At 47.6% G+C, this 27,341-nt stretch overlaps 1 protein-coding gene across 2 annotated transcripts in view; it reads right to left on the reverse strand.

Moving 5' to 3' along the window:
• Window positions 1-478: 478 nt before the first annotated feature.
• LOC144734110 (adapter SH3BGRL-like) overlaps window positions 479-27,341 on the reverse strand; it is a 45,789-nt gene continuing 18,926 nt past the window's right edge. Inside the window, exons 5-7 of one of the 2 annotated variants that reach the window (XM_078616172.1) lie at window positions 14,251-14,295; window positions 2,145-2,180; window positions 479-1,300 (exon numbers count right to left, since the gene is read on the reverse strand). In XM_078616172.1, the coding sequence (XP_078472298.1) occupies window positions 2,166-2,180; window positions 14,251-14,295 (60 nt within the window). In that variant the 3' untranslated portion in view covers window positions 479-1,300; window positions 2,145-2,165. Of the gene's footprint in view, window positions 1,301-2,144; window positions 2,181-14,094; window positions 14,296-27,341 lie in introns of both variants that reach the window. The other variant, XM_078616171.1, reaches the window with a different exon arrangement.

Below are 27,341 nucleotides of genomic sequence, written 5' to 3' on the forward strand. Positions count from 1 at the left end.
TGATGAGTCTTAACACGGATGAAACCAATGTACACTTGTCAAATTAACCTGCTCCTCTCTAAAATCACAAGGCCAAGATTTTGACTTTTACATTTTTTTAGTTCCTGCGTTGTTTGTGCAATCATTGGTGTTCAGGCTGAGACCATCAACTAGCTACACTTCAGGGGCCAGAAAATCGGAGGCAGCTGCCTGGATTCTAACCCAGAATCTCAGCAGTGTCAGCTGAGAGTGCTCTAACTTGAGCAACCTTGAATCTCGTGACGAGGTGAAATCCAGTCGATTGTGAACAGGTTCAGTTAATGTTTTTTGTTGTTTGTAACAATCGTGGCTCTGGACAGGACCAGGTGTGATCTTGTATCTGTAAGTCGATTCATTAGCATGTAGCAGTCGCTGTCCAAACTTGATCTATTTCAGGCGATTTGTTTAAAACTGGCCCAGGAGATTGTGAACATCAAATCAACACTACTGAGAGTGATGATTGCTAGGAAGTGTAACAGTCGCATCTTTAATTTTAAAACAATGTTCGATACATCGACATGGCAATGCGCGAGAGTCAAAGTCATGACAACTCCCAGCCGGAACTTCCATAAACCACACGACGACATCGTATATTTAGAACGCTTAAGTCATTGTGAATGTGTTTATTTTTACAAGTAGCTAATTTTTTTTGCTCACAGTTTCGACAACGCGGCTCGATTGCACCCTCAACCCTCTCCCATTCCGATGACGTGCATGTACGTCATCAGTTTTTCTTCCGATTCCGTTCCGAAACTGGAAGAAAAACTAAAATAACTTTATCGGTACCGAGGCTCCCACAAGGCCATGCGGGAGGGTGTGTAGCACAGTTTGGTGCCAGCTATGATAGAGTGCAGTCGTGTCGCTACGGTTCTCTGCGGCGAGGACAATATCTTTAAAAACAATGGCGCTACGCCTCTCGAAATAAAATTAACGCTGAACCGCTTGCGCGGCATTCCATGATTCGGCGGTGAACGGAAACGGGGAAAGGATTCAGTGGCACGAGCGAATTTGCAAAAGCGTCGTCCGCTTCCGCGTGCCAGTGGGCAGGCAAACATCGACGCGCCGGTGGCAGGTTGCGCGAGGGTTCCGGTAACACACGGACATGCATTTTAAACACGAACGCGGTGGAGCGGCCTGTGGGACGCGGGGAGACGGCGCTGCGCTTCGTGATGCGGCCTCCCTCCGGCGGCGAGCGACGGTGACTGCCCACCGGCGGTGGCAGCAGCTGCCACCACGGCCGTGAAGCCTCCCGCCGTGTTCCAAGGCCTAAACGCGGAAACTCCTGCGGGAGCACACACGGCGGACGGGAACGTGACATTCGAGGCGAACGGGACTCGTCCGTTTTGCGTAAAATGTGGGTGTCTGCGTTTTCTCAGACTTTGGGTGGAAAAGCGGCTGAGCCGCTGGTATTTTTTCCTATTTGGCTGTTTTCCACAAAGTGTTGGTGCACAAGTGGTGTCTGCCAACGTGATGATTAAAGCTGGTGGGCGTTCGGCAAATACAGCGAGTTGATCGTCACGTCAGCCACCTTGTTTTACTTTTCCCAATTGTTTCTCCGATTGCGTGACGTCACTAGTAGAAGTATCCATTCGGATCTCTGGCAGAGCAGTGCCACCTTTCTTGTTAAGAGAACGGCCCACAGAAGCGGATACCATGGAGCTACCCTCTGAGACCGTTTCATGCGCCCTCTGGGCCACAGTGGAGGGTAGCACCTTCCTACCCGCCTCTGCATATGAGAGTAGCATTCATCGCACGAGAGTGAAGCCAATTATCACAATTGATATTTTAGCCAAATTTAATATTTTTTAATTAATATTTTATTTTCAAATTTTATTTTATAATTTTTCTTTTATATTTTATTTTAGATACTTTATTTTAGAACTGATAGTTTATTTTTTATTGATATTTTATTTTAGAATTGATATTTTATATTCGAATTTAACTTTATATTTTAGTTTAGATATTTTATTTTAGAATTCATATTTTCTTTCAGAATTCATATTTTCGCCAAATTTGGTGCAGAAACAACGTGAATGCAGTCATTGGTGACCAGGGCTAAGACCATCAACTAGCCCCACTCTCTACTTTAATAAAGTAACACGAACATAATAGCTGCCAATAATTACCATGTTGGCCTTCGTGCCGCTTTACTCCGCCGCATCCTGCTCGGCCAGGGGAGGGAAACGAGAGAAGTGAATCGTTATCATCGTGGTGGCAGAGAGCGGGTGGCGCAGTTGGCAACGCACGTGCCTCGCAGCGAGAATCTTCTGGGTACGACTCCCCGACTCGAGACGCCTTTCTGTTTGGAGTTTGTTCACCCGCTGTGCCGCGTGGGTTGCCGCCGGGCGCTCCGGGTTTGTTCCCGCAGCTAAACGAAACCCCACAATGTAACTTTGTATCGGCCAACACATCGCAATTTTCACGCGCTTTCAGATGCGCTTCTGTGGCCGGCTGGAACGCTCTTCCTTCCGATATTAGGAAGCCAATGGAGCCATGCACTTATCAATCGTAATAGATTGACGAACTAATTTCTTTACAACTGATTTGTGTTTAGTTGGCTGTCCTTCCCCCGCACCTCCCATTGCCATGGTCGGATACGTACGGCGCAAAAGAAGTCCAGCATACACACGTGCAATGCTGAAAGATTACACCACTTCTGCGAAAACGTGACAGGACCCTCCTGAAAAAGAGCCTTGAGACTCGGCGAGGCCTTCCTGCGTTAAGTAAAGCGTCGTAATGAAAATACAAACGTAATTTCACGCCTCACTTCTGAGAGACGAGGACAACATTGTAGCAGCGATATAGCTCAGTGGGCCTTACCTGTTCAAATAAAAGATAGTTTTTAGTTTGAATGATTGCTATGTTCAATCCCAACTGAGTAATTTGCCAATTAAATTTAGAAAATCTGGGCCTTCGGGTCTGTCCTGGTCAGTGACCTGGAAAATAATTGCATCGCCAGGCCAGGCCGGGTCACATCGAATGGGCAACATCAAACCGACGTATTTTAAATATGTAATATCATTTCATTTGTAATCTAATTGGCAACTAAATTACACACCGCAAAGTAATTGGTCATTTGTATCTGCGTTACACAAGACGTGGCTAATACATAAATTGTATCAACACACTGCATTACCATACTCCATTAATATTTCAACTCTATTACTCCATCGCTGCCTGACACAACCCACCACATCCAGTATGGCTCTCACAACGCACGCATGTTTAACTTCTTTCGCACCGTACGTAGGCCACCGCGCCAATCGGAGGTGTGAGAATGACTGCGGCTACTGGTCACGCGCTTGCCAGCGACGTGGAGAACATTGGCTGAGATATGATCCCCACGAGAACGTGAATTTCCATAGATGGGCTGTCGGTGGCAGCTTTCCCCAAGCCTGTACACGGACTAGCACTGAGACGTCACGACATCACTGTCATTGCCACTGCCCCGTCAGTTGTCGTACGGCAGCGTCAATGAATTTCCACAACACTGCCGCGTCGGCCTGTGCCCTACCACGGCCGCTGTGATGGCACGACCGTCAGCGGGCCCGCTTGTGTGAGATCGCAAACGCGTGGAGTAGCAAACCACTCTGGGTTGTTGACGGGACGCGGTGCAGAGGAACACTCCACGCACACGCGAGCGCGGTTGGGGATCGGGGTTTTTTGGGGGGTGCAATCGAGCCGCGTCGTCAATAAACTGAGCGAAAAAAAGAAATATTAGCTAGAATTGGAATTAGCTAAACAAAATACACCACACACATTCGCAATGACTTGAAGGGTGCTAAATATTAATTGTCGTCGTTTGGTTTCATGGAATCGCCGGCTGGGAGTTTGTGGTGACTTTGACTCGAGCGCATTGTCATATCGATGCATCGAGACAAAATTTTAATTAAAATCAAAGATACGACTGTCACACTGCCTCGCGGTCCTCGTTGAGCAGTGTTGATTCGCGATTTACAATCGCCTGTGCCTGTTTCAACAAATCGCCGAATGTACGGTGCGAAAGAAGTTCAACGTAAAGGCGGAGCCCTGCAAAAGTGCACTCATTCTCGCCACTGCCGACGCCAGTGACCTTCTCCAACACAGGCAGCTCCCAGAGAGCCCCCCCCCCCACCTGCATTGGTCGACACCTGCCGCAACGGGACAGAACGTCTCGGAAGAGTTGGAGAGGTACCCACACTTTATCCCACCGGACGCGACCCGCCGATTGACTTAATTGTGGCGAATGCACTTCGACTGCCGGTGAGAGGCGGCGGTGGCGAGGGGGGAGGGGGAGGGGGGTGATGAACGAATCTAAACTCGAACCTGCGAGCGCCGGATCGCGAGTCGCGCTGCTGCGAACCATCGCTCCACGGCTTCTTCCGAAAATACGCCCGTCAAGCACAGGCAAAGAACAACATTCATACACACAGACAAAGATCCCCCGTATAGCCTGAACAGACTGTTGGGGCAAGTGCTGTTAGCGGGCACCTATGAAGGCCGGAACGGCACACGAGGGGGTGGGTAGCCAGAACCACGCCCGGCCGCCTTTTTCTCCCCAGTGGCGATGATTTTACACGCCGAAACATGAACCTAGTTGAGGCTGAGTCGACCTAGGGGAGGACCGGTTCAGATAATCGTCACCGGTGTTGGCTTGTGATCGGGAATCGAACTCTGGTCGCCGGGTTCGTAGCGCAGCGCCTTCACCACTACACCACCGCTCCCCACACACGCACGCACACGTACACACACACACAAGCACAGGGTAAAATAAGCAAGGGGTGACGTTGACTAAGCCGGCCACGCAACACTGCACATTGTGCCATTTGCCAACAGCTGTTATGTGCAAGAGCTGACTTTGCTATATGACAGCACGTTTTGCAGCATTGGCCGTAATCACAAAGAAAATTTTAACCCGTAAAAACAAAGTTTTTCACTATAAATCCTTTATATGCGTGGCGGCTAGAGTCCTCTCGTCCTCTGGCTTGAGATGGCTGCCACCTATGGGTCAGATGATTGCCTGCCACCATTAAGCAATTGGTAATTAAATATAATTTATTTTTTCCTAAAAAGTGTAAAATTTTGGTAAAATTTTTTGATGAAAATAAATTGTCACGCACAACGAGTCTGTGTGCAAAATGTCAGCTCGATTGGATCACGGGAAGTGGGTTAAAAAACGACCGAAAGATTTGCACGGTCGTAAGCGCGCAAGCAAGCAAGTGAACTTAATATAAAGGATTTAAAAATGCATCTACACGCAGACCAACAGTCACCCACAGCCCTTTTGTCGACCCACTGCTGGATCAAGGCTTTCAGATCACGGCGGTCAACGCAGGTTGGTGAACAGAGGCACCAGAACCAACCAGTTCAGCCACTAATGTTAGCCGTGGCAGGGAATCTAACTCATTGTCACCGAGTTCAAAACACTGGGGCACGCTCAATTCCCAACACAATTTCAATTCCCATTGAAAACCAACGTGGGCATATCTCTGAAAAGAGTGCAGCTAAACTTTGGGGAAATGTAGAGAAGATCTGTCCCTCTCAATACGAAACGTGCACTCATGAACACGGCACGGGCACGGACGTGAAGTTGCAACAATGAATCAGGATACGTGACCAGGACACACGCTCAAAATACTAGTTTACTTTAACACGGTAGTAGTCGCTGCGTTCCTGAAGAACACCGCATGATGGAAACATCGCGTTATAATAAATAATGTATTGGTAAAGCACAGTCCGTGATAACACGTGAGCTGCGTACGCAGACTGAACAAAGACTTGAGGTGTGTGGGTAGCTTCAAGAAGCATCCAGCAGCATCCAGCCATGCGTGATGCTACGCCGAGGCAAGCGTACAACCGCGTATTCCTGACACGTGCGATGTAGTTCCATTCACTCAATCGCGTTATATCTAATTCGCATCCGCGGTATATATATAAAAAAAAGTCTTCCCTAATACATAAAAATTCGCGTTATATCCAATGCGCCCCATGAAAACGAGACCATACTAACTTCCTCCGCAGTCACCTTTGAACAAACACCGCGAATTAACGCGCGCTGCTTAATGTCCCACAGAGGCGTTGTTTCTCTGTGTGCGTATGTGTGTGTCTCTCTGTGTGTCTCTGTGTTATCTCTCTCTCTGCTTGTATGTCTGTGTGTGTGTCTCTCTCCGTGTCTATGTTGTGTGTCTCTCTCTGTGTCTCCGTGTTATCTCTCTCTGCTTGTATGTCTGTCTGTGTGTGTCTCTCTCCGTGTGTCTATGTTGTATGTCTCTCTCTCTGTGTCTCCGTGTTATCTCTCTCTCTGCTTGTATGTCTGTGTGTCTATCTCCGTGTGTCTATGTTGTGTGTCTCTGTGTTGTCTCTCTCTGCTTATGTGTCTGTCTGTGTGTCTCAGTGTGTCTATGTTGTGTCTCTCTCTGTGTCTCTGTGTTGTCTCTCTCTGCTTGTGTGTCTGTCTGTGTGTCTCTGTGTGTCTATGTTGTGTGTCTCTCTCTGTGTCTCTGAGTTATCTCTCTCTGCTTATGTGTCTGTCTGTGTGTCTCCGTGTCTGTGTTTTGTGTCTCTCTCTCAAATGTAGCAATCTTTGGAAGAACGTAATCAACCAGGTAGGGTGATGACTGTTGTTATCCGACTCTCTGTGTTGTATTGCATTATATTTCTAAATTTACTAGGTTTGTTTTCTCTTTCATTTGTACCTGATGATTGCTTGTGTTGCAATCGAAACGTCGTATGCTAGTATTTCTTTCTACGTGACTTTGCCGAAAGAACCAACGAGTATGTCCCATGGTTCTGTTCTGGGGGACCGCATCATCACCATCATCAGCATCTGCTGCCATGGTTTGTGCGCTGGATGTGGATTAGTGTTGTCTCGTCAGCTTCCCGGCTGACGATCGGAGCCAGCGATCATTTGCGTCGGGTCTTTCACGAGGCGTTTGTTCGTGACTTCTCCCCCCCCCCTCCCCCCGAACAAGTGTCGTTTGTAGAGCAATCTGGGATGCAGTCAGGTGGCTACGATAGCTAATAGCGGGTCAGAGCAGGGCCGCCCACAGAGGTGGAGAAACGGGGAAACTTTTTTCTCCAGGCCTCAAAAAAAAGATGGCCTCATAACGGAGCCGTGGTTTTTTCTGTCACCAAATCACTCTCGTCCCTATCGCGTACGAAATTAGAAACAACTACAACTTCATGTCTAGGTTGTAAATCCAAGTTCACGATGCGCTCCACCGTTTGTTTGACTTCGTGGACCACGGTTCAGAGCAAGTATGGAGTTGGCCAAAGATCCCAATATAGGGCGACAGAACTTGGGCAATTGTCAGCATCAGTTTTGGCTTCCTTCCCACTTCTTGCTGTGGTATCTCGCTCCTCTGAATCTTTCTCTCTCTCTCTCTCACCGAGAGTGAACGAAAATAACGTGGCGCGTTACAAGCTGTAACCTTAATTACGGGACCGGCCGTCGAATTACCGGACAGGCACGGCCAAGATCCTAGATTAGAAATTACATTTGAGCCACTTGTGACCACCTACCGCTTTGTTATCAAGCGTCGCGGGCTGTCGGTCAAGAACCCCGGGGGGTCATCGATAACCGCACAAAAAATGTCGTTTGTGACCTAGCGTAGCATATCTCGTCGCTAAACCAGTTTCTTTCCGTCCAAGTGCAAAGGGGAGCTCGCGACTATTCTGCAGAACCTGTGCCGTGAGCTCTCGCACCACCGCATTCCTTGCAGGAGATGCAAATCTCTTGTCGGGCGTGCGCACTCAGGCAGGCAGGCAGGCACACACACACAGGCACATACAGGCACATAGACACACACACAGACACACACAGACACGCACACACAGACACACACACAGACACATTTCGCACGACGTGCAGGCCGGTCTTGTAGGCCCGCCGAGTAAAATGACCCCAGGGTCACGGCTGCGTGGGGTCACGCTCTGCGACAACAATACAACAACAACAATGGTCCCCCGGCTCTCGGCTGGGTGGCCGCTTTGATGTCGCCAAAGTAATCTCTTCTTCTTGGTTCTTTCGGTAAAGTCACGTAGAAGGTAAATAATAAAATAATAAAAATAAAACATAAAATAATTCTGTTTTATTTTTATTATTGTATTATTTCCCTTCTACGTGACTTTACCGAAAGAACCAAGAAGATGAATCCCTGCAGTCACGAAAGCTTTAAATCGAAATTTTAAGTAATCTCTGTTGCTAAAAGCCGGCGTCAGAGCAGAGTCTCTCTACCGCTTCGTGCGACACTCTCTGTCGCTCTCTCTCTCTCTCTGACACCAAAACAGGGGTCGGCAGCCAAAATAACAATACGAGCCATTTTCCTCGAATTGGGTAAAAAAACCCTCAATATTTCAGAAGCCGCAATACGTTTGGGTCCTTGATAAATAATGCCGCGAAGCAGCAATGTTGTGGGTTTACTCTCCAACACACAACCGGCGTGTGCTGTATTAGTAACAAATTGCCATGTTTTGTTAACACGACAAACCGTACTAATTGGCTGCGTCGGGTGGTGGCGGGTTTAACGACACATTTATATTTACACCCTCTATTATGTATAGATGTACACGCACGCAAACACACACCGTGGCCGAATTAGAATATTAGAAGCCTCGGGATGAAAACCCATTCGTCCTGCAGCCCACGTTCACTGCCGTTGTACCCAAACAAATACAAAGTTCTTACTTCAGGTTTAACCGTTTCGAAACCCGCCGACGACATACTCCTTGCTGTTTTAAGAAGTGCCGATGGGACATTTCCCATCGTGCACCGGCACATTTCTACCACTGCATAGACAACGAAGACAAATACAAAGCTTCTCCCGTGTAGCCTGCAAAAGTTCATGTTTTTTGTTTGTTGCGGTTGCACCCGATTCAAGAGCCGAATGGCTCACAGGGCTATACCTAATAAATGAAACTGAAAACAGACTTTGTTGGGGGCAATTGCTGTAAGCGAGTAGCATCTACGAAGGCCAGTTCGGCACACGAGGGGATGGGGTGGCCAGCACCACGCCCGACCGCCTTTGTCTCCCCTGTGGCAATGCTTACACACCCCACCAGGTACTCATTTGAGGCTGAGTCGACCTAGGGGGAGACCCATGACTGCTTCAGATCGTCACTGGTGTTGGTGGCCATGAGCGGGAATCGAACTCGTGTCGCAGGCTTCGTAACGCAGGGCGCTAAACACTACACACACACAAATTAGCACGTGTATATTTACATTACACATCATCACGTACACACGTGTTCCGCGCGCGCGCACACACACACAGAGACACATCGTCATGTGTGCGCTCGGTGAACATGCAACCGACGTTGTTGGCACCGTGACACCAACGTGTCCCCGTGTTTACTGCGGGGCGCGTGCATCATGGGAGATCTCGAGCCAGTGTTGCATTTCCGAGTTCACGCGCGCGCGCGAGGCGCCCCCACACCTGTCAACCCCTTGTCAGTGCCCGACCTTATTACAGACCAATGCAGACCTTGTTGGTCACCCCGTGCCCCCCTTATAAAAAGTGCCATCACAAGGGAGCAACACAAGTTAAAGAAACAGACATTTTAGTTTGCCCGTATTCAATGGGCTGTACGCCGTATGGACCTGTGAACTCAATTTGCCTGCAGATGAAGAGCACGTGGTAAACCCGATGGGTTGACAGGTGGCCGCTCCGGGTTTCCGGACGACGCCACGCGCGTCACAAAGAGCGATCGAGGCCAATGGCGGAGCCGGGATTTTCAGGGAGGGGGGGGCAACCCCTCCAGCAATGAATTTTTTTCGGTGTTGTTAGTAAGGAGTTGTTAGTAAGTAACAGAGGTGTGGACTCGAGTCATGTGACTTGGACTCGAGTCAGACTCGAGTCATGAATTTGATGACTTGCGACTCGACTTGGACTTGCATAACAATGACTTTGTCCCACCTATGAGATGTGGACTCGAGTCATGTGACTTGGACTCGAGTCAGACTCGAGTCATGAATTTGATGACTTGCGACTCGACTTGGACTTGCATAACAATGACTTTGTCCCACCTCTGGACTAAGTAAGGATTTGTCCCTTGCTTTTTATTCGAAGCGTGTGCGGCGATGGTGCAGCCATCGACCGAGGGTCGAATTCGAACCGCGTTGTGTGATCGGCATCGCGCTCGCTGAAGGTGAATGCCTTCAGGGAAGTCGTGTACTGTGTACGCAACTGCGCACAATTCTGAGTCACTTAGAACTGCTTTGCCGTTACTTATTGCCAATTATGGACTCAGACTATTGTCCTATCATCTCACACAGTCCCTGGCGCATAATTATATGCTATACAGTGGCAGTCGCAAAATGCCGATTTATTACTAATAAACCCCAATGATCCGATCGAAATGAGGGATTTCGATCGGATCATTGGGAAGGCACGTGCCACCCAGCCCCCCCCCCCCCCTCCCCAATGGCTCCGCCAGTGATCGAGGCGCTTGTGCGATCAACTGCTTAATGCTATCGACCGGCGACGGACTCGCAACTGAAGAGGGCCGCGAGCCAGGGCTTCGATTCCAGGGGTGGTGGCACGTGACCAGCCACAGCCCCCGCCGCAGCCAGAGCAAGAGAGTTATACTGGATGTGGTGTGCCGGGGGTGCTGAATTATGTTCCGGATCGTCGAACACCCCGCCCCTCCCCCCACCCCTCGGATAGATTGGACTGAAAGTAGGTCCTGGCTGCGACTAAAATATATAGATTAATATAATGCATTAATTCAAACAATAGCTTGTAATCTGCGTGTCGTTAGCATAAACACAACAACTATTGAATCATAGTCGCCTCAACACGTGAGTGTTTAAGCGCAGGGGTTAAAGGCAACTTGTACTGAGAGCAATGTTATCCGTCAGCATTTTTGTTAGTCGACTATCCTGAAATATTCATTTGAAGGTGGAAATTTGACACGAAAAATCAAGATGTGACGTGGTGCCAGTCTGGAGGTCAAGATGACGAGGGACTAATGGCATCATCGTCATCAGTCATCATCATCATCGTCATAATCTTCATCATCATCGTCATCATCATCGTCGTCATCGTCGTTGTCATCATCGCCATCATTATCATCGTCATCATCGCCATCGTCATAATCTTCATCATCGTCATCGTCATCATCATCGTCCTTGTCATCATTGTCCTTGTCATCATCGTCATCATCGTCGTAGAGGCCACACGCCTGGCATGTGGCGTTTCAAAAGCGGCTGCCAATCAACTCACTGATTAAATTACATCTTGGTCTTTCTTTTGTTATTTAAAAATGCGTTTTCATTAATGTTTTCAACGAATGATCTTCGCTCATCGATTTCTCCGCCCATGTTGAGCCACTGTCTACCGGCTTCTACCGGATCGATCACACTAAACAGTTTTAGGATTAATCAAGCATGTGACGGATCCTCCGTCAGTTTACTGTAATAATCAGGAACTCCAGTGCATAGTAATGGTGTAGATCACAGCACACGGTGCCAGTGGTGGCCTTTAAAGATAAATAATACCATATCTCAAAATGTTTAACACCTCAACTCATGATGGATACGGATTCTCAAGATCAGTGGAGGAATTTTATAGAGATCGCAATGTCAAACGGATGATAATAGCCTCGTAATATGACCGACTCCCGCAGAGGAAAAATTTCTGTAAGTCACGTGTGAATAAATGAAATCTGCCCATCGCAGCATGAAAAGAGGGGACATTGACTGGATCAGATGGGTGACTGTGGAAATTGTGTCAAAGAATCGGACGCTTGTGTTGCATCCGAAACGTCGTGATTTAATTTATTTTAATTTTGTTGCATTTTATTTTATACCTACGTGACTTTACCGAAAGAGCCAGAGAGTATGGTTCATTGCAGTCACGAAAGCTTCGGATCTAGATTCATGTACAACAAGTTCGCTAAACTTTCAAAAAAAAATCGGGAGATGATTCTGCCGGAGGGACGTCGCGAATTGCAACACGTGGCAGGGTTTTGTGTACCGAGGGCAGTAGTTGAAGGCAGTTCGGGATCAAGACGATCAAATGAAGAGGGGGATGAGAGCAGAATGGAGGACTTTTGAACTTGATGGTCAAGAGCAACATGCCGACGTGCCTCAATGTGAAACGTTTCAAGCGGTGCGCGCACTTAACCGCGACGAAATATGGTTCATCAGCATGGCCGTGAACAACAACAACAAGAAACATTTGAACGAAGACTGGAAAGTTCACAAGCAACGAGAGAGGTGCACGCTTGGAATTAAAGTCAGGGACAGAAAGTGGAACACACGAATTGTCACACACGTGCAGGTTAGTTTTTGCGCGTTTAGTTTGTTGCACTCCCCCTGCACCTCCGATTAGCACGGTTGGCTACGTACGGTGCGAACGAAGTTCAACATACACACAGGTTAATTAAATCGTTAAAACTGTTAGGAGACGTGAGTGGGCTAGCGGTAGGCACATTGCTGGAATGAAGGCCCGTGGTCAAGAATGGCGATGGAGTGGCAGCCACGGAATGGAACGTGTCCAAGAAGAGCCGTCAAATCAGCCGATTGTAGCAGGTGGCTCGCAGGAATCTACATCGCAGGTTCGTAAGGGGTGGTGTTGACGGCTTGGGTTAGTATTCTTTGGTTCTTTCGGTAAAGTCACGTAGATAGAAAAATAATAATACAAATTAAGTGAATAAAAATAATAAACAAAAAAACACTAATGTAGACTGTAGCCTGGTTCTAAATCGGAGTGTACTGATGTCTACAATGTAGACTGTCGCCTGGTTATTAAGTTTGGTGAGTGTACGGGCAATCTATAATGTAGACTGTAGCAATGGTTATTAAGTTGGGTGAGTGTACTGGCAGTCTATAATGTAGACTGTAGTCTGGTTCTTAACCTGAATTAAATAAAAACAAAAACCACGACGTTTCGATCACAACACAAGCGATCACCATCAGGAAAAGGGGGGTTAGCCTCTAAAGGCAAACTGTTTATAAAGGTTTAGAGATGGGCGTAGCCCAAGTGTGTCAGCAGCATGGGCGGGGCAGCTGATGTTAATGTAGGAGGAAGCAACGACAACGCAGCGGGTCTACACCAATCAAAGGGCCGCCAGGCAATCATTGCACCGAGCTCCACACACCCACACTGCTGACTGTTGAAGTTGACAAGAAAACACAAATCAAGTCATAACCCAAAGTGGTTGATGACATCTTTCCAATGACTGCTGAGTTTATAAGCATCCTCTCGGTTGAAATTGTGTCTGTATATATGGATGGCTTCATGAACGAATCTTTGTTGATAGCCAGTAGGCTTGCAAAGTACCATCATCTTAGAGAAATCAATTTCGTGTGAGCCAGCCACATTAAAATAATGATCAGCCACGACAGAAGTATTGGTCCTACTGTGTTTCAAATCTGCCTTGTGTTCACGAACACGGTCCGAGACATGTCGCTTAGTTTCCCCAATGTAACTGCTGCCGCAGACACAGCTTAGTTTGTCGACGCCAGGATATTGCATGTCAGTAATATTGTCCTTCACAGATGGGATCAGATCAGGAATGTTATGTACTGTGTTAAATCGGACCTGGATATTGTGTTTGTTCATGACTTTGGAAGTGTTTTTGGTCACCCCTGCTATGTATAGCAAGGTGATGGCTTTGATCGGTTTAGGCCTTCATCCAGCAGCGGAGTGCCGACAGTATCCGCCGCTGACGACGATAACTCAACTCGTGCACGGAGTTAGTCATTTATGAAAAGCAAGTGATACCGCGGGCGGGACAAAAACCCAGAGGTCATCGTGTTCGGATGACCCCCTGCGGTGCAGTGCCCGTCATCGCCAGGGGCGCTGCAAGACGCCACGCACGCGCACGCGCGCACTCTACAAAGAGGAAATGCAACACGGGCTGCTTGCATCATGGCACAGGCAGGCAACGCCACACACGCCGCGCTGCGTGCAGCCCCCCGTCCGTATGGCCCGTGCGTTGCCGTCGGACGAGGGTCGCACGGCGTGCGCGCGAGTGGAGGTCGGGAAATGAGAAATGGGATGGAGGGGGCGGTGGCGGCGGCGCGGATTGCGTGCTTGCGGCGGAATGCATGGAGGTGCATGCGGGCTGTACGTGTGCATGCGGCGTATGTACATGCAGGGGGGCGGCAGGCTGGGACTGGGTCACTTGAGGCAGGGCCTTCAACAAAGCACTCCACATGGCCTTGGAGTCACCCTTGCGTGCACTTCTAGAGGCGCGAGCGGGGGCAGGGTCCACCCTCAACACAGGGCGCGGGGCCTCCGGGGTTACCTCGCCTTGGGAGTCACCCTCTGCCGGCTCCTCCTCGGCCTCCTCCTGCCGGGGGGTGGGGTGGGGGTGGTGCGTGCGTTTTAAGGGAAGACACAAAAGCAAATTCGTTAAATATCGCCGGACAGGTGATGGTGTCTGCAGCCACCATGCGGAAGGAGAACGTACGTACGTCCGTTGAACTTCTTTCGCGCCGTACGTACCCAGCCGTGAGGTGCGGGTGGGGAGGGTAACGACCTAAACGCAACAAAAAAATCGGTTCTAAAGAAATTAGTTTTCATTCGAGAGTGGACGGGCAACTTGTGTGCTGTTAATGGAGAAGATGTTGAAGAGTTAACCCTGCCTATGCAGTACGCCTGACGATGTATTCAGAGATTGCGATCACGTGTTTATTTGCCCATTGAGTCTTGAGAGTTCAACGTTCAAATGCCTGCAACAACAAAACTCCCCATCAGGGAGGTCATCAGGGCCCAATGCGGTTGATGCCACCACAGCGCTCCCATCGATTCCTTCCCTCGTAAAGTTAACATCCCTCCTCCAAGGTCAGGGTAATTAATGGTGACCACCACCTGGCTTTCAGCTCTCTTCGTCTCCTATAATTATCGATGAGTGCAGTGCCACTCAAATGTCACCACCTGCCCCGGTTCCCGTCCTGAAACATGCGTCCCGCTCACATCTACAGCATTTTCCTGCCACTTCCTATTTTTTGGGGAAAATTGTATTTTACCAGGTGAGGCCCACAGAGCTATGGAGTTCTTTTTCAGAAGTGACCTGGCCACAAGCGATAGCTCAACGAAGTGGCTCATTATCGTGTGGGAATTTATAGCGGCCAAATACGCGAAACGTTCGTAAATGTGGAGGGGAAACCGGAGGACCCGGAGAAAAATCCACGCGACAACGGGGAGAGAGAGACACGCAAACTTCAAATATACAGGTGTTAGGATTGGGATCGAACCCGTGATCTCCTGTATACCAGGCGAGGTAGTTAACATCTCGCCATCCATGGAAATCCTAGCATCGTCCCCAATCTCGCAAGGGAACGTGAACCAACCGCTGTCGCTGTGTTCATTTCAGCCAGGCGACGTTTCGAGAAGAGGCCCTTCTTAGTAGCTCACCGTGTGCCGTAACACACCGCCTTATTTTACGCTCAATGAGGCATTGTGTCATCGACAAATGTGCTCAGTTGTTTGTGATTGTGCGCACCGCTGCCAAAGCAATATTACCAAATCCTGCAATTCACTCCAAGTGTGCCCTCTGCTGCCTGAATCTACAAATTCACGCCCCGCTCACGGTCCAAATCGGCTGAACACGTCCACAACAAGGGAGCCCTGTGTGCCCTAGTAACCCGTTGACTGGAACGACGTACGGCCACGGCTTTAATTTGAATATCTCTGCACCCACCCCGCAACACACCACGCACAGCGTGCATCTCCCTATCGCTGCGGCCACGGCGCCTAAACTCCCAAGTCTCCGGGCGAACCTGGAAAATGTTCAGCGAGAAATGAGACCCTGAATACAACTCACTGTGATGTTCGTTATCCCGGCAGCTGGCATTCCTAAACACTCCCGGTTTTGGTGAACGTGAAACATGTCGCTTTTTATTTCACGACTGATATTATTATTGTTGTTGTTGTTCATGATTGTTTCCTTTCTTGGGTTGGATCGTCCTGTGGGTATAACGTCAATTGGAGAAGCAATGCACCGCCCAGCAACGCGAAACACAGCCGAATAAAATAGTAGTCGTCACGTATGCCAAGTGATATTGTTTTTCAGCAAACAAGTTACGTTGAAAAGCGAGCGCAGCTTTTCGGCGGTTTTATACAATTGTCAAAATTGTATGTTTTATATATATATATATAATATACAAAATATATATAAATAATATTATATATGTAAAAATATATAATAGGCGACATCGCGGGAAATGGCTACTCTTTAGAGCACAGGATGCGTTCGCTGTCCACGTGCTATAAAATAGGGCCATTGCCCGGAACGTCACCTATTACGTATTTTTTTTTAAGACCACACGGGTGTTATTGACGAATGTGTTTAGTTTATATATTTTTTTTCGAATGTATTTGTTTAAAAAAATGATATGTACAAGACATTTGAACAAAAAAACACTCAAAACCAAATGAACCATCAACGCCGTCGTAGCGCGGACAACGGACGTTCGTCTGCGTACGTCCGACACCGTGGAATTTCGTGAGCGGTTTCACAACTGCTCAAGAAAGGTAGAAAGAATTGTGCCTGTCACAATCGCTGGGCTCCTAGTTCTTTTGACTCACGCTGCGCCCAAGTAACAAAAACAAGTCTACCGTCTTCTTGGTTCTTTCGGTAAAGTCACGTAGAATGACGCTGTCTTTCCGACAGACCTGTTCTTCACATGAGGATGGCTGCTTGCGTTGTGGCCGAAACGTCGTGAGAATTATTTTATTATGTTTGATTTTTATTATTTTATTATTTCCCTTCTACGTGACTTTACCGAAAGAACCAAGAAGATGAATCCCTGCAGTCACGAAAGCTTTAAATCGAAATTTAAGTCTACCGTCATGATTGCATTGATGATTTCACCCAACAATGAAACTGTCCATGACGCAATTCTGACGAGCAATGAATATTAATCTTGATTTGAGTCTTTTGTGACTGCAGGAATTTATACTCTTTGATTCTTTCGGTAAAGTCACGTAGATAAAAAATAAAAAATTATAAAATAAAAATAATAGATCATGACGTTTCGATCGCAACAACAAGCGGTCGTCTTCAGGTGAAATAAAAAAAAGAAAACCGCACGACCGCTTGTTGTTGCGATCGAAACGTCGTGATCTATTCTTTTTATTTTATACTTTTTTATTTTCTACCTACGTGACTTTACCGAAAGAACCAAAGAAAACAAAAATTAAGTTATGATGCGTATTTTTTTTTCTCGTTATATACGTATTAATTATTTTTATTCGCTAAGTAGTGGGGTTTTGTTTTTGTATTATCTGTACATGACTGACGCTGTCTAAAATTAAATTATTATTATTTCACAATAATAACCTCAAATTTTAACGCGTTGCCGCCACCGCCACAGCGCATTGGCTCTCTCGTAGAGAGCGAATCTTGTGAATGCGGCTCAGAGGCGCGAGGAGGATCCGCAGACGAGCGGGGAGGCAGCAGTCAGACGGGTTAGCCTGAGCTACCAACAATTGCCCGAGCTCTGCGTTCCTCTACAAATCAAGGTGTCGTCGGCCAATAAATTGAGTGTTTCCAATATGTGCATAAAAAATTTTTTATTTGGCTTCTGTAAATTTCCACACGATGATCCACTTTTGTTGAGCTATCATTTGTGGCCAGGTCGCTTCCGAGAAAACATTTATATAGCTCAGTGGGCCCTAGCCTGGTAGCATTTTTTTAAAATAGCGAAGTTCCAAAAAATATATATTAAGTTTACAAACTGGATGCCAACCAAGGAATGGAATCACGGCACCCAATGACGAGTGAACTCCATGCAAACGGACGCAACGGGGGGAACGCCACCACCCAACTGCTGTTACAAAAAACGCACTCGGAGGAGAAGAGCTGGAATGAGAGATTATAAGACGTTAGTACCGTACTTCGGAGAGAGAGAGAGAGGATGGCAGAGCAATGGGGGATGGATTTATCTCTGGAGACATACTACCTCTGACACCGCCTCCGCCTCGTCTTCGTCCTAGAAACGTGCAACAAGACGCGCGTGTCAATGAGCGTTCGTCAACATCAACATCAACGGCACCTTAGACGGCGCAAGAGAAGTTCAACACATGTGCACACACACGCACGTACGTACGTACACGTCACAGAGAACATTAACATAACGCAACATCTTTACAAAAATAACAACAAGGTTCAAGCCCTCCACCGCTGGAAGAGGGCCTTCCCACACCGTGCGGGTCGTCGGGGTTACGTGACCATACTTCAGCGCACTGGTCAGTGCCGGGTTGCTGAACACAGGGAGCGTAGACGTATGTATTGTGTAGAACTTCTTTCGCACCGTACGTAGCCAACCAGGCGCGGGGGAAGGACAACAAACTAAGCACAAAAAGCAGTTCTAAAGAAGTAGGTTTTCGCTTTAGAAAGCGTGGGGGCTTAGAAGTTGTGCACGACAATGGGCGCTTTGCTGCGATGCCCTCTGCTGCCTACAGCTCAGCCCAGCAGCAGCAGCGGGAGCTGCCTATAGCACCTGTTAATACTTTCTACACGGCGGGTCGCCCACGCACGGACGCTCCAGGCTCAGCCTGCTTAGCTTCCCAGGTCTGACGAGATGTGGCCCAATGCGGTTGATTTGCCCCATAGGATCAGCACTTTGTGTGTTCTGGTTGGGGGTGCCATGTAAGCTTCATTTGTTTAGTTTTTTTCAAACTGAAAACGTTTCGAGACCTGCGTATCCAGAATCAGATGATGTATTTATACTGGAGAAATCCGATGAGCTATGAAGCTCTTTTTCACAGATGTTCAGTAGTGGCACGGGGTAAGAACGTTACAACAACAAACACTTACACAAACACGATAGGAGTGCAAAGCACAAGAAAGGTAAACAAATCACCCAAACACACACACACAAATAAAACTAAACCATCCCCATCCTATTACTATATTTTGCCACTGGTAAAGGAGGTCTCATAGTGTAAATGCTTACCCCGAGCTCTCAATACTCTGATAGTGCATTGTCTTTGAGTTGTACGCCTTTTGGCGTCATCTGGTCCAACACCAATGGAGACTAGGCTCTAAGAAAAGCTGTCTCGGGTGTGGACCAATCATCTTCAAGGACAGTGCATATCATTATCATCATCAGAGTTGTTTCTTTTTGTTTGCATTTTGACTGCTTGTGCTGTGGTTATTGCAAACATGATGCCTTGTATAAAGGTGTCAGTTTTTGTACCAGTTGAAAGGGTAAAAACCTATTACTACATCCCCATCCTACCAGGCAAAACCCACTGAGGTATTAACTTATTTTTCAGAAGCGACCTGGCCACAAATGATAGCTCAACAAAGTGGCACCATCATTTGGACATTTGTAGCATCAAAATAATCTAAATAATCTTAAGGCATGGAACGTTTAGGCCAACAGTGCCTTCTTTATTGTTTCTACCTCGGAGCTTTCCCGTGTATTCAAGGTGTGCTCATCGCATTGTATCTGCCGGTTCTTCCTTAAGAGCCGAGAATATTTTATTTGCATCATTCGTAAATGATTAACGACGCATGTCCAATGCACGCTTTAAAATGTAACGGTGCGACGATCAATGTCATAGCTCTACACTGGAATGCGATGGCTACTGTTGACGTGGGACATGACCAGCAAGTTACTCCATGTGCCCAGGAGAGGGCATCCAACAGTCACTTGGAAAGCATCATCAGCTGGGGTCGAGGTTGTCAGTGAATCTGTGGGGAGCGGTGGTGTAGTGGTTAGCGCTACGCTGCGCTACGAACCCGGAGGCCCGAGTTCGTCTCCCGCTCACGGTCAACACCAGTGACGATTATCTTAACCGGTCTTGGGCCTCCCCTAGGTCGTCTCAGCCTCAGATGAGTGTCTCGTGCGATGTGTAAACTTTGTCACTAGGGAGACAAAGGCGGCCGTGCGTGGTGCTGGCCAACCAGCCCCTCGTGCGCCATGTCGGCCTTCATAGGTGCGCGCTAACAGCACTTGTGCTGACCGTAGGTGAAGGCTATACGGGGGATCTTTGTCTTTGTTAGTTAATCTGAGCATTGGGCGGGTTATGGACAATTTACGGGGTTCCTGATGAAAGCTCCTTCAAATGGCCAGGAGTACAATCATTAATATATATAAATTGCGCAGGCCAGGGAAAACCATGAGTTTCACACAGACAGTTCCAAAGTCAGAAAAATTGGAATAGGTGTTACCCTTCTGGCACGAAACAGGAGGTGTTATAAGATGTTCAAACACCAAATAGAAACCTTTTGCAAGGAAACGTGTCTGCATTAACCACACGTACTAAAGAAGGCTATCCACCAATCAGTTTCAAAGACAATGCATACAATCAGAACATGTTTTGCTTGCATATCGACCGCAAAGTATGGTGTGTGGTTAATGCAGACATGATTTCTTACAAAAGGTTTCTATTTAGTGTTTGAACGTCTTAACACATTGCCAGAAAGGGTAAAACCTATTCTTATTTTGTCATACACAGCCACGTGTTCAACGCACACAGCCTCGTTGCATTGTACAGCAAAACAACAACAACAACAACCCATCAGCATTGTCCCGTAAAGGTGCATTGTGGTCCTCTCGTCTGTGGTCACAATCAAAGTCAAATTCGGCATCCCGAATCGTAATCCACGCATCGATGGATGGTTACGCGCCTCGTGTCATCGTGATGACTTACGGCTGTAAGAGAGAACGCAACAAAGCACAGCGAGAGAGAAATGGAAATATACTAATCGCCAGTGTCGGGTTCTATTTTTCGTGTGTGTGTGTTTTTAGCATGTTGTCCTTTCACCCCCACGCACCTCCGATTAGCACGGTTGGCTACGCATGGCGCGCAAGTAGTTCAACATGGATACATACAACGAAGGGCACGGCGAGAGAGAAGGGAAATCCAAGAGACACAAAACAATCCTCTGCACGGTCACTCTACCTCTGTGACTGGCTCATCTTCTGGGTCTTCCTCCGTCTACGTGGAGGGGGTGGGGGGGGGGAGATACACACAGGCCCGTCGCGTCGTTCGTTATCTTTCGAGGCGGCAGTCGAGGCTGAAGAAGACAAACGCGTCTCGGATTGACGGGCGCGCCGCTATCTTATGAATGCTGGCTCGCTCGTGGTGGTGATGGCCGTGGTGGCGGTGGTGGTTGCGGCGGTGGTGGTGGTAGCGGTGGTGGCGGTGGTAGTGGTGGTGGTAGTGGCGGCGGTGGTGGTGGTGGCAGCGGTGGTGGTGGTAGCGGTGGTGGTGGTAGCGGTGGTGGTGGCGGTCGCGGTGGTGGTAGCGGTGGTGGCGGTGGTAGTGGTGGTGGTGTTAGCGGTGGTGGCGGCAGCGGTGGTGCCGGTGGTGGTGGTGGTGGCCTAATGCTCTGTGCAACGTCAGTGTTGACACTCACTGGGCCTGATGCGCAGGCTGGCAAATAAACGTTTTGGTTTTCATTTTTGGCACGCATTTTACTCTGCGATCTGAGCCAAAAAAAAAGTTCGTATGTTGAACTTCTTTCGCACCGCACGTATAGCCAACTGTGCCAATGGGAGGTGAGATTTTGAACTTGAGTTGAGTGGAAGATACGAAAACTCGACACCTCGTGGTCGAACCCGAGTCCCGTGAGGCCCCTAAATTTGGTATTCCATTGATAATCTACTTACTGTGCCAGTGAATAAACAACGAATGGGTTTTATTATTATTATTAACTGTTATTAAAGTCGGTCCCCGTTTAATAAAAAACTTTCCAATTTCGGCACTTCCCCACCCTTGTTGGGAATGTTCTCGCTCTGCCGCTGCTGCTGTGGTGGCTCACGGCAGCAGAGGTCGCAACCGGGTACCCGATACCCTTACCCTACCCGATACCCGGCTACCCGTACCCGGCCGGGTACGGGTACCCGTTTGCGATCCTGGTGCGGCCGGGTACGGGTAGGCCGAGTCACTGGTGAGTAACCGTTTGTCACTCATTTCGGGTAGGGTACGGGTAGGGAACGGTTACCCGTACCCGGCCGGGTACGGGTACGGGTACCCATTTGCGACCCTGGTGCGGCCGGGTATGGGTACGGGTAAGGAATCAAAACCCGTTTGCGACCTCTGCGCGGCAGTGCGCGGTGTGGGCCCACGACAGAGCTGCAAACCGAACGCGCAGCAGAGTTAATCCACCAGACAGGGGCGCCCTGCTTGCCTCTGTCACATGCTCCTCCTCCTCCTCCTTCACATCAGCCTCTTCCTCCTCCTCCTCCTCCACCGCCTCCACCACCTCCTCCTCCTCAGCCTCCTCCTCCTCTTCCTATTGGTGGACATGAAGAGCTGTCTGGTCATGTCTCTCACACACGCGCGCAGTGGCTCCGCACGTTGTGAAATCGCTGACGAGTGAAGGAGTGGAAAGGGGCCGTTCATAAATGACGTCACGGGATTTTGGACGATTTTTGATCCCCCCCCACCTCGTCACACGGCGTCACAGAAAGTCAGACCCCCCCCCCCCTCAAATATGACGTCACAAAGCTCTGCCCCCCCCTAAAAAATAAAACATGCTTCAAATCGCTTTAAACTATTGTCATTGTAGTGCGTATTTAATGGCACTGCACTCTGATGTTGTAGGAGAAAACATTTATTAAAAAGTCTATTTAATTAAATAGAACGTGTTGTCTATATTTATTTAAAGTTGTGCATTTTGATGTGACGTCACAATTCTCAACCCCTCCCCCTTCGTCACACATCGTCACAAATGTCTGACCCCCCCCCCCCCCTAGGTGCGTGACGTCATTTATGGACGGCCCCAAAGCAGCGGTCGCTCTGCTCTGAGACAGTGGCCCAATGTCTGGGCGTGACTTAAGAGAATGAGTGGCTGTATTCTCGACTGGGGGGTGGGGGGGGGTGCATTAATATTGCAGTATCCCTCTGTCTCTCTTACAAGCACATCCCTTCAAAGCCAGTGTCGTGTTTTGAATGGAAAGAGCAGCTGGACGAGTGGCTCCACAGGGTTCTCATCCTGTTACCATGACAGGACTGTGACATTCATCGGTCTTTTATGAGAGCCTCACCTCTAAATATCACCTATAAGAATCTCACCTCTAAGAATCTCACCTCTAAGAATCTCACCTCTAAGAATCTCACCTCTGAATATCACCTCTCAATCTCACCTCTGAATCTCACCTCTCAATCTCACCTCTGAGAACCTCACCTCTGAATATCACCTCTGAATATTACCTCTCAATCTCACCTCTGAATCTCACCTCTGAAACCCACCTCTAGGAATCTCACCTTTGAATCTTACCTCTGAGAATCTCACCTCTGAATCTCACCTCTCAATCTCACCTCTGAATCCCACCTCCGAATCTCACCTCTGAGAAACTCACCTCTCAATCTCACCTCTGAATCCCACCGCTGATTCTCACCTCTCAATCTCACCTCTGAATCTCACCTCTCAATCTCACCTCTGAATCCCACCTCTGAATCTCACCTCTCAATCTCACCTCTAAATATCACCTCTGAATCTCACCTCTGAAACTCACCTCTAAGAAGCTCACCTCTGAATCTCACCTCTGAAACTCACCTCTAAGAAGCTCACCTCTGAGAATCTCATCTCCGAACCTCACCTCTGAGATTCTTATTGACTCTTATGTAAACAACCGTGCTGAATGATGCTCTAGTTTGAGATCTACGGAGAGACCTCAGTGGAGCCAGTGCCGGATTATCCCCCTAGTAGCAAAAGTAGCTGCATATGCTACGGGCCCCACACTTTCGAGGGCCCCGCGCTAAATGCTTTCGGCTATCAATTCCGGTTCAGTGATTCTGCACTTGCTCTATTACTATAGTACTATACTGCCTTCAACTTTTATGAACGACTGGGTGTTTAAGGTTAGCAATTTGTCGTATTATCTGTCTGTATAGCAAATAAAAAAATACGATTACTTTATTATGCAAGTAAAAAATTTGCGTGTTAATATTTTAGTTGTTTTTATTTAGGGCCCAATTATAACATACGCTACAAGCCCCGCACTGAACAGCAGCTACATGACTTACCACTGGTTTAAATAACTCAAAACTGAGTCTGCTCGAACTGAGCGTTGAAGTCCTGATGTATGTGGTGTTTTAAAGTTGTCATTTGTAGTTCCGTCGTCAAGTTTTGTACTTTTCTTACGAACATTTTCCTCCACTTAGTGGAGATGGCCAATGTCGGCGCTTGACACGAGCCCCAATCGACGATGACACCCAACTATGTCCCCTTTCGTGGCGCGCCGAATAATCCCACGGCTTTTTAAATCAACTATTTAGAGGTGCACAGTTATACACACACGAACGGCTGAAGCTATGAGGAAAATGTTCGTAAGAAAAGTACAAAGCTTGACCACGGAACTACAAATGACAACTTTAAAACACCACATACATCAGGACTTCAACGCTCAGTTCGAGCAGACTCAGTTTTGAGTTATTTAAACCAGTGGTAAGTCATGTAGCTACAGTTATGGTTAAAGCTTAGACTACATATACACTAAAACAATTTACAGCCCTTTGTCAATACATTGCCGTATGGAGGCTTCCCCCAAATTGTCAGTCATTACGTTTGTTTAACCATACTTCACCATGCTGGTCAGAGCAGGTTGGTGAAGGGCGGGGTAGAGAAGTGGGACTCAGGACCGGTTCAGATGTCCCTCGCCACTGATGTACGCCATGGCTGGGAATCAAACTCGGGTTGGCAGCTTCGCAGTGCAGTGCGCTAACCGCTGCGCCACCGCTCACCTCACCCCCCACTGTGCCGTACGAAATAAGGTCAATTTAAAACGTACAGGCGTGAAAATGGAAGTTGTCTGCGGACGAAATTATTTAAATGCGCGTTAGTGTTTCAAAACCAAATCACCACTGCAATGTGAGCTGAAAGAGAAGCCGTAAACAAAGAGGTTATGGAAGAAAAACCTTGAAACTCTAAATAAATTAATGTATAAAATTCAACAACAACAAACTGTAAATAAAAACTCAGCGACGCATTAAGAGCCGAGCGAACATCGGAACAGGCCGCAGGTCTGGCTTGCCTCAAGCCCAGGATCCACCTCCTCCTCCTCGACCTCCTCCTGGGACCATGTGGAGCCACACACAGTCACGTGACAGGAAATGACGTCACTGAGGAGGCTACATCTTCACGACGGTTGTGCCACAGGTGTGGTAACAATGACCCGGTTCATCCAGGAAAATCCTCGCCAAGTCTGAAGCCATGGGCTATTTGGTATTTTTCCATCAATGGGTGATTTGGCTTCACGTGGGAGAAAACAGGAGCACCCGGAGAAAAAAACCCTAAAATATAAACTATTTTCAATATATTTTTATTTTAACATACAAGGCCCACTGCGCTATATAGCTCTTTTTCAGAAGCAACCTGGTCATAAATGATAGCTGAACGAAGTGGCTTATCATCATGTGGCAATGTATAGCAGCCAAATACTCTATAAACACATGTTGATTATAAACGTGGAGGGAAAAACGGGAGGACCTGGAGAAAACTTCACGCTACCACGGGGAGAACATACAAACTCCAGATAAAATAATAAATTAAATTAAATAATAGAATACGACGTTTCGATTGCAACACAAGCAATCATCATCAGGTATAATGAAATAGCGACATAAAATCTAACCAGAAAACTATAGACAGACATATTAGCAGACAGATATCACCAAGATACATAGCGAGAGCAACACAGGTAACAGAGAGGGGTGATCGTCTCTGTGGGGTGGCCTTAAATAGACAGAGGGGGGGGGCGGAGGCAGAGAGAGGGAGGGGGGTTAGAGAAAATTCTCGTATTCTATTATTTAATTTAATTTATTATTTTATCTTTAGACGTGACTTAACCGAAAGAACCAAATAATAATTCCTGCAGTCACGAAAGTTCTAAAATCAAGATTGAACCACTTCTACGGGGAAGTTTTAAGCTTATCTTTTTTCTCTCTCTCTGGCGACTTGTTTTCTCTGCCTGTGTCCTCTTTAGAATGTTCACACTTAAATTCTAACTTAGCAATCTTTGAAATACGTAATCAACCAGGCTATGCGTTAATTGTGTGTTGACCGACCCTCTGTGTTGTATTACATTACATTTCGATATTTTACTAGGTTATTTAATTTTAGTGTGTCCTGATTTTCAGGCTTGCTTGCCGTGCCATCGTACTTGCAGCACCAAGTGATTTTAACTGACTTCGCTGCGAAAATTCACCACGATCATCATCAGTCACTGACACTCCACTGCTGATGAAGGCTTCCCCACACTTGTGTTGGTTATGGGTATGTTTGACCATACTTCACCACGCTGGTAAGTGTGGGTTGGTGGAACGACGCTGCTCAGGACCGGTATCAGTTATTGCTCTTCACTGATGGAGCCATGACTGGGAATATAACTCGGGTGGCCAGCTTCGTAGTGCAGTGCGCTAACCGCCGTGCCACCGCTCACCTCAACCCCCACTGTGCCGTACGAAATAAGGTTAAATAAAAACTTAGAGAAATGAAAATGGAAATGATCTGTGGACGAAATTATTTAAATCCGCATTAGTGTTTCAAAACCAAATTGACACTGCAATGTGAGCTGAAAGAGAAGCCGTAAACAAAGAGGTTATGGAACAAAAACCTTGAAACTGTAAATAAATAAATTAAAATATCAAACAACCAAAACTGTCAATAAGTAGTCAGCGAAGCATTAAGAGCCGAGCGAACATCGGAACAGGCCGCAGGGCTGGCTTGCCTCAACCCCAGCAACCTCCTCCACTTCCTCAGCCTCCTCCTCCTCCTTGACCTCCTCCTGGGTCAGTGTGGAGCCACACACGGTCATGTGACAGGAAATGACGTCACTGAGGAGGTTACATTTTCACGATGGTTGCCACGTGTGTCAATGGGCGTCTGTGAACATCAACATTCGCGGCATCTACGCAACGTTACACGACGCGATATGTCACCGAGCAAAGAACGGGCCTCATTAACGCGACATAGCATAAGAAGAAGAAACACGACAAGGAGATTAAAGCCCTCTTTGTCAATCCACCAGGAAAAGCCTCATCGAGTCTCAAGGCTCTTTTTCATGAGGGTCCTTTGACCTCCTCCTGGGATATTTGGTAAATTTCCCCGATAGCTTAACACACACCCGCACAATGCGCCTCCTTCACGTATCTATCCATCCACATAACACAATAAACGACGTTATATTACCCATCCCATCAGCCACACTGCCTTCTGGGAGTGTGTCATTTCAGCAGCACTGTTCAACACAAACTCTGGGGGCCTCTTTTGAAATTCAGTGTCTCATCAGCAAGAGTCATGCTTGCCTGATCCTAAGGGGTGGCCAGTGAGTGGCTCAAATCGATCTTCACTAATCACACACAATGATGATGATCGAATGATGATGATGGCACTAATACTAATGACTGGACTAATTCGATCGTGATATTGAT

Source organism: Lampetra planeri, chromosome 50 (genome assembly GCF_965212315.1).
Source record: "Lampetra planeri chromosome 50, kcLamPlan1.2.h2, whole genome shotgun sequence".
Lineage (NCBI taxonomy): Eukaryota > Metazoa > Chordata > Hyperoartia > Petromyzontiformes > Petromyzontidae > Lampetra > Lampetra planeri.